The sequence below is a fragment of the Elephas maximus genome, chromosome 17, assembly GCF_024166365.1.
Source record: "Elephas maximus indicus isolate mEleMax1 chromosome 17, mEleMax1 primary haplotype, whole genome shotgun sequence".
NCBI classification, from domain to species: Eukaryota; Metazoa; Chordata; class Mammalia; order Proboscidea; family Elephantidae; genus Elephas; species Elephas maximus.
In genome coordinates this window covers 17,056,284-17,064,389 of record NC_064835.1, presented here as the reverse complement: position 1 = coordinate 17,064,389, position 8,106 = coordinate 17,056,284, and the positions used below count along the sequence as shown (strand labels likewise).

Here is an 8,106-nt window from a genome sequence, read left to right as displayed (position 1 = left end):
GGTCACTAATGTCAACCTTCTAAGTGAAAGAAAATTTGTTATAGATAAGGTAAGCAAGTATTTAAAAGAATTTTCATTTCAGCAGCTGTAAATCTCAGAATAATAAAAGGAAAATTTTTTTTCTAGTAAAGCTATGAATCAGTATTTCAGCACATTTTCTTAGCTGTGAAAATGAAGCCAGAAGAGTAGAAAAGAAGGGAATTTTTATTTAATGAGGAATAGAATTTTATACCTAGAAGGAAGCTTAGAGTTCTTATCCAGTTCTATCCCTTCGTTATACAAAAAAAAAAAAAATTGTCAAAATGATATTTTGAGTTTCCCAAGGTAGCACAGTAATGACTTTCAGATAGAGAACTAGATCCCATAACTCATCTCCCAATATAAAGCATTCTCCGTAATATATTTTCAACAGATTGTTATAAAATTACTTAAGCTGATTTTCCTTTCCTTGTTTCTTCAGGGTGGCCCTACCCACCATGTAGCAATGGCCCTGGGAAATTGGAGCACAGTGACTGAATTCACCCTGATTGCCTTCCCACGTCTCCTGGAGCTTCGGCTATTCCTCTTTGTACTTCTCTTGTTGACCTACACATTAACAGCAATAGGAAACATCATCAGCATCTCCTTAATATGGACTGATAATGGCCTGCAAACCCCAATGTACTTTTTCCTCAGTAATTTGTCCTTTTTAGATACCTTATACACCACTGTCATTACCCCAAAATTGCTAGCCTGTCTCCTAGGAAAGAGGGCCATATCCTTTGCTGGCTGTATCACACAAACATATTTCTACTTCTTCCTGGGGACAGTGGAGTTCATCCTCTTGGCTGTCATGTCCTTTGACCGCTATGTGGCCATCTGTAACCCCCTGCGCTACAACATCATCATGAACAGTAGAGTCTGCCTCATATTGGTTCTGAGCTGTTGGATGGGAGCCTTCCTTTCTGTGTTGGTACCAACTATTATAGTGACAAGGCTACCTTACTGTAACAAAGAAATTAATCATTTTTTCTGTGACATTGCTCCTCTTCTGCAGGTGGCCTGTATAGATACTCGCCTCATTGAGAAGATAAACTTTCTCCTATCCGCCCTTGTCATCCTGAGCTCCCTGGCATTCACTACTGGGTCCTACATCTACATCATTTCTACCATCCTACGCATTCCCTCTGCCCAAGGCCGTCAAAGAGCTTTTTCTACCTGTGCTTCTCACATAACTGTCGTCTCCATTGCTTACGGGAGCAACATCTTTGTGTATGTGAGACCCAATCAGAACTATTCTTTGGATTTTGACAAGATAGCTGCTGTCCTCATTACAGTGGTGACCCCTCTTCTGAATCCTTTTATTTATAGCTTGAGGAATGAAAAGGTAAAGAAAGTGCTGAGAGACACAATGAACAGAATCACGTCCTTGATACTCTGGAGAACTTGATATTCAGCGTTTACATTGCAGAACGTTTCTTTTCAATGCATTCATTCTGTGTGAATACAGTGACATACTGGTATACCAGAAACCTGAGACTGTCAACAGGATGAGCAACGATGATACCAAATTGAAAGGAAATTCTGCTCATGTCTGCGAGGAAAAAAAAAGTCTAATCCATGAACTATCTTGTATATTCATAGCTTAATATTATGAAAAGGCAACTAATTAAGATTTAAAACAAAACCCACTGCCATCGAGTCGATTCTGACTCAAAAGGACCCTGTAGGACAGGGTAGAACTGCTCCATAGAGATTCCAAGGAGCACCTGGTGGGTTCGAACTGCCGACCTCTTGCTTAGCAGCCACAGCACTTACCCTCTACGTCACCAGGGTTTCCAATTGGATTTAGGAGAACTCAAATCTAGTCCTGGCTAAGTCATTTTTATGTGGGATGACTTTGATCGTGCCACAACTTATCTGAGCCTCAATGTCTCCATCCCTAAATAAAATTATAGATAATAAAGTATCACTACTTGTAGTGAGACATGTAAAGTTAGAGAACTTCAAAAGTCTTACAGTACTTCTTAGTTGTTGTTGTTGTTAGGTGCTGTCAAGTTGGTTTTAACTCATAGCGACCCAGTGTACAACAGAATGAAACACAGTCCTGGACCATCTTCACAATCGTTATGCTTGAACCCAATGTTACAGTGACAGTGTCAATCCATCTTGTTGGGGGACTTCCTCTCTTTTGCTGACCCTGTACTTTACCAAGCATGATGTCCTTCTCCAGGGACTGATCCCTCCTGATAACATATCCAAAGTACACAAGATGAGGTCTCACCATTCTTTCTTCCAAGGAGCATTCTGGTTGTACTTCCTCCAAGACAGATTTGTTTATTCTTCTGGCAGTACATGGTATTTTCAATATTCTTCACCAATACCATAAGTCAAAGGCGTCAGTTCTTCAGTCTTCCTTATTCATTGTCCAGCTTTTGCATCCATATGAGGCACCATGGCTTGGATCAGGCACACCTTAGTCTTCAAGGGGACATTTTTGCTTTTTTAACACTTCAAAAAGGTCTTTTGCAGCAGATTTGTTCAATGCAATATGTTGTTTGATTCCTTGACTGCTGCTTCCATGGGCATTACATGTTTCAAAGGGACTTGGTTTTTATCTGTGTTAGCCAGATTAAGTAAATATGACATTAGGAATGAGGGGAAAAGATAATATCAAGCTTCTGGCTATATCTCTGAGTGAAAGGTATAGCTATTCAATGAAAAAACAAAATAAAAGGGGCAGGTTAGTGTCAGACCTATTGAATTAGAGGATCCTGTGGTACATCTAAAGGAGCCCTGGTGGCACAGTGTTTAAGTGCTCAGCTGCTAACCAAAAGGTCAGAGATTCAAACTCATCAGCCACACCACAGGAGAAAGATGTGACAGTCTCCTTCCATAAAAATTATAGCCTTCGATACTCTGTGAGGCAGTTCTACTCCACCCTACAGCGTCGCTAAGAATTGGAATCAACCTGATGCAATGAGCTTTTTTTTTTTTTTTTTTTGCAGGATACCCATCTATAAGTGGGCAGGTGGGTAATTATTTGAAGCTTAAGAAAGAGACATAAGCTGGGGATATATAAGCTGGGGATATAGTTTAGGGAATCTTCAAATACTCCCTAAAAGTGGCCACATAGCAACTAAAGGCACACAGACACACAAAAAGTGTTTAAATTGTTGAATGGGAAACTAATTTGCGCTATAAACTTTCACTCAAACTACAATGAGATATTCAAATTAATAACTAAATAAAATGTACCACCTGCTGCCAGCACACAAATGGCTGATTCCCACAAAAAAAGGTCATATATAAGCTATAAATGCTGATTATACATGAGAAAATTTATTAAGTAAAACAATATGTGATTTACCTATAGTATTATTGTTTTGTGAATTCCTTTAGTAACAAGCATAAAGTTAAAGATTTTCATTTATGTTTTTAAACAAAAAATATCCAGAATCTGAGTTTGCCGATCAAATATGTGATCACAATTTTCTTAGTACAGTAATTCTCAAAATCTGATTCCCAGAACAGCAGTACTAGCATCAAGTAGGAACATGTTAGTAATGAAAATTCTCAAGCACCACCTCAGAGCTACTGTATCTGAAACAATGAAGGTGAAGCCTAGCAATCTGTGTCTTTACAAGCCTCCCAGATGATTCTGATGCAATCAAAAGTTTGAGAACCATAGACTTAGGGAGAGCCAGTCAGGCCGCCAGTTCTGCCAGTTACAGGGATACTGCTATCATAATTAGGGTTCAGTCAGAGCCTTCACTAAATATTGTCAGGAAACTTGTTTTAAAATGTACCTGATATCTAATTTTTTTAAAAAAAATCACATAACACAGTAAGATGATCATTATTGTGACTATCATTATTCTTATCATAGGTACTTAATGACATCTGTTATTTTATCGTTAGTTGGTTCAGTTAGTGAGAAAGCCTGAGTTAATTACTATCTATAGAGAAGCACTTTGCTAGAGTTTTACAGAGAGCTGCTGAAGTACCTTGCTTTTTATTGAACCTTGGGCAGGCACCTGGCAATGAAATAAGGCAGATTGCCCAACAAAGAATTCCCAACAGTTGTATTGAAGGCCAAATTTGTTGGTTTTGTGATCCTTCTCTCTGATTTTTTCTGGTTCTATGTGTTCTTTACCATTTTACATCTGATGATTATTTTTTCCTCAATCAGAATTCATTATTCAGTCAGGTATTTACTCATGAGATATGTTGAGTACACTTATTTAGCCAGTATAGCACAGTCCCCAAATTTATATCTTGATTCTAACCATAATTTATATCTTGATTCACTACCATAATGATCTCTTCTTACCTCAGTTTTTACATCTATAAAACAAAGGTGATAATAATTTCTATGCTGTAGGGTTCTATGTGTAAGATAAACTTGAAAACATTTATATAGTGTATAATATAGAAGTGCTGAATAAATGTTCGCTATCTTTTTTAGCTAACAAACAGTCAGCAGTTCAAATCCACCAGGCACTCCTTGAAAACTCTGTGGGGCAGTTCTACTCTCTCCTATAGGGTCGCTATGAGTCGGAATCGACTTGATGGCACTGGGTTTGGTTTTTTGTTTTAATCTCTTTTAGGATTCTGAGTCAAATTCTAAGGTAAATGCTGATGACACAAAAATGAGCAACACATTACCTCTACCTACAACTTATTTGTATTTTAATTTGACAAAAAAGAATATACAAGAAAATATTACAAATGACACAGTCTAAAATTAAAGGAATTAAGGCTTCTGATTTTGATCATGATAGAGTAACAGGGAGTTTATTTAACATTTTGAGTTAACCAGAAAATGACAAAAATACATAAAGCAAAATTTTCAGACATTGAACAACAGACAACACAGTGTCCTGTCTGACACTATGGAAGCCAGAAAACAATTGAATGGCACCTTTAATCTATTTTTTAAAGAACTGTCAACCTGGAATTGTTTACACAGTAAAAACATATTTCAAAAATGAAGGTGAAATGAAAATAAATTTCCACACAAAGATTTTTTATCTGAATGTTCAAAGCAGTCTTATTCATAAGAGTCATAACTGCAGACAACCCAAATCATCAAAAACTGGATAAGGAATAAACAAATAGTATTATAAAATTCTATGGAATACTTTTCAACAATTGAAAAAAAAAAAACCCCTGCTGCAAAGGGTCAAAACGTGGATAAATCTAATGTGTGAAAGAAAAAAATCCAAATCCAGACACAAAGAACAACTTCTTGTATTATTTCACTTATATGAAATTACAGATAAGGTGAAAGACAGCCTATCAGTAATTGCCAGGAACCAGAGGTAAACAGAAATGATTGTGTACAAAGGGACATTAGAGGACCTTTTGGGCCAATGGAAATATTTTACATCTCTATTTTAGAGGTGATTAAACACTACATATATTTGTCAAAACTCATTGAATTTCATTCTTAAAATAGTTGCATATTATTTTATGTAAACTATACCTCAATGATGCTGACCTAGAAGATAAAATAAAAAAATTTACAAAGCTTCCTAGTAATTGACAAAGGGAAGTGATAAATTCTTCCATTGCTGTTTGGAGCTAGAGCACAGCGTGAAGCGTTTAAGCGAATCCGGAATGATAAGGTAGAGGATCACTAGACAAGCAAGGTGAGATGAAGGTAAGCCATTTTGGGCAGACGGAAACTGCATATGCAAAAATATAAATATAAATAGATTGAAACAAGTCAATGAAAATCTACAAGACATAATGATAGTAAAAAACAAACAAATTTTATTGTTACTTTGGAAGTTGCTAGAATCCCAACTCATTATTCTGGAAATTGATAAGTAAAAAAGGAAAGAATTAAGAATTTATCCAACTTTAGCTATATACACAATATTTTGAAGTTACAAATACATTATCTAATGTGGGGTAGGTAGTTTATTGAACAATCATAACTAATAAATACAGGAGGAATGATAAAACTTAAAATTTTTACTATTTTAAAATCCTAACGACATAATGGAGCCCTGGTGGTATAGTGGTTAAGAGCTCATCTGCTAACCAAAAGGTCAGCAGTTTGAATCCACCAGCCACTCCTTGGAAACCCTAGGGGGCGGTTCTACTCTATCCTATAGGGTCCCTATAAGTTGGAATCAACCTGATGGCAACAGGTTTGGTTTTGCTGGTTTTTAACGAAATAATTGATCCGATCAAGAATTGTCACTGACAGCTAAAAATCACTAAGTGAAAATATTGATGGAGAGCTCTATAATTTGTGGATCACAGTCACAGCACTTCAACCCTGTGAACAATCTTGACCCACTAAAAAAAGCTCAATAAAATGTGATTAAATAGAAGGTAGTCATAGAACTGCTGGTGGTGCAGTGGTTAAGAGCTAGGGCATGCTATGGCTGCTAACAAAAAGGTCAGCAGTTCAAATCACTCCTTGGAAATCCTATGGGGCAGTTTTACTCTGTCCTGTAGGGTCACTATGTGTTGGAATGGACTCAACAGCAATGGGTTTGGTATTTGGAATCATAGGACTGCCTAAGAAGCATTCTTTTTTTTTTAATTGTGCTTTAAGTGAAAGTTTATAGTCCAAGTTAGTTTCGTGTACAAAAATTTATATACATTGTTAGGTGACCCTCGTTGCTCTCCCTTTAATGTGACAGCACACTCTTCCTTTCCACCCTGTATTTCCCACGTCCATTCAACCAGCTCCTGTCCCTTTCTGCCTTCTCATCTTGCCTCCAGACAAGAGCTGCCCATTTAGTCTCATGTATCTACTTGAGCTAAGAAGCACACTCTTCACAAGTATCATTGAATGTCTTATAGACCAGTCTAATCTTCAAAGAGTTGGCTTTGGGAATGGTTTTAGTTTTGGGATAAGAGAGAGTCCAGGGGATATGTCTTCCAGGGTCCCTCCAGTCTCGGTCAGACCATTCTAGTCTTTTTACTAGAATCTGAGTTCTGTGCTCCACCTTTCTCCTGCTTGTCAGGGACTCTCTGCTGTGTTCTCTGTCAGGGTCGTCATTGGTGGTAGCTGGATACCATCTAGTTCTTCTGGTCTCAGGCTGATGGAGTCCTTGGTTTATGTGGCCCTTTCTGTCTCTTGGGCTCATATTTTCCTGTGTTTTGCTTTTCTTCATTCTCCTTTGCTCCAGATGGGTTGGGACCAATTGATGCATCTTAGATGACTGCTTGCTAGCTTTTAATACCCCAGATACCACTCACCAAAGTGGGATGCAGAACATTTTCTTAATAAACTTTGTTATGTCAATTGGCCTAGATGTCACCTGAAACCATGGTCTCCAGACAACCAACCCAGCCACTCTATGCCTCAAAGTGTTTGGTTGTATTCAGGAAACTTCTTAGCTTTTGGTTTAGTCCAGTTGTGCTGACTTCCCCTGTACTGTGTCTTGTCCTTGCCTTCACCTAACAAAGCTCTTGTCTACTATCTAGTTAGTGAATACTCCTCTCCCTCCCCCACCCTTGTAACCATCAAAGAATGTTTTTCTAAAAAGCATTCTTGATGATTAAAAAGGAATTTAAATCCAATCAAGTGTGTATGCTAGAAAAATATGTTCAAGGACACCTCAGGGATGCAGTCAGCAACACAAAAACTGTAGGAAACTCCCAGGGCAAATAATTCCATTTCTTCAAGGAATAAGTAGCTTTTTAAAAGGAGATTAAAAGAAACTTTTCAGTAAAAATATATTAACCAAATGCAATATGTGAATCTTATTTGGACTCTGATTTATTAAAAAAAAAAATACAAACCAACTGTAAAAAAATACATTTTTGAGACATTCGTACATCTTGAACACTGTCATTAACAATAAAGATTATTAATTTGAGGGCATGATAACAACATTATGTTGGGACACTACATATTTTAAAGATGTCTTTATCTATTAGTGCTACATACTGAAGTAGTTTTCAGTGAAATACACCTGGATTTGCTTTACTCTAGCAAAAAAAAAAAAAAAAGAAGTAGAGATAATGAGTGATGCATTAAACAAGAACACCAGGAGACTGATGTCTGTTGAAGGTGAGTTGATAAACATACAGGGGCTTTGGTACTATTCTATGTACTTCTATGTTTACTTGAAATCTTAAATAATAAGTATTTTTTTT

At 37.0% G+C, this 8,106-nt stretch overlaps 1 protein-coding gene across 1 annotated transcript; it reads left to right on the top strand.

The window, feature by feature from the left end:
- The first annotated feature begins 484 nt into the window (after positions 1–484).
- Positions 485–1,429, top strand: LOC126060977 (olfactory receptor 6M1-like). The gene has a single exon (XM_049857379.1). It carries the CDS (start codon positions 485–487, stop codon positions 1,427–1,429), a length of 945 nt encoding a protein of 314 aa, XP_049713336.1.
- Positions 1,430–8,106: the final 6,677 nt, after the last annotated feature.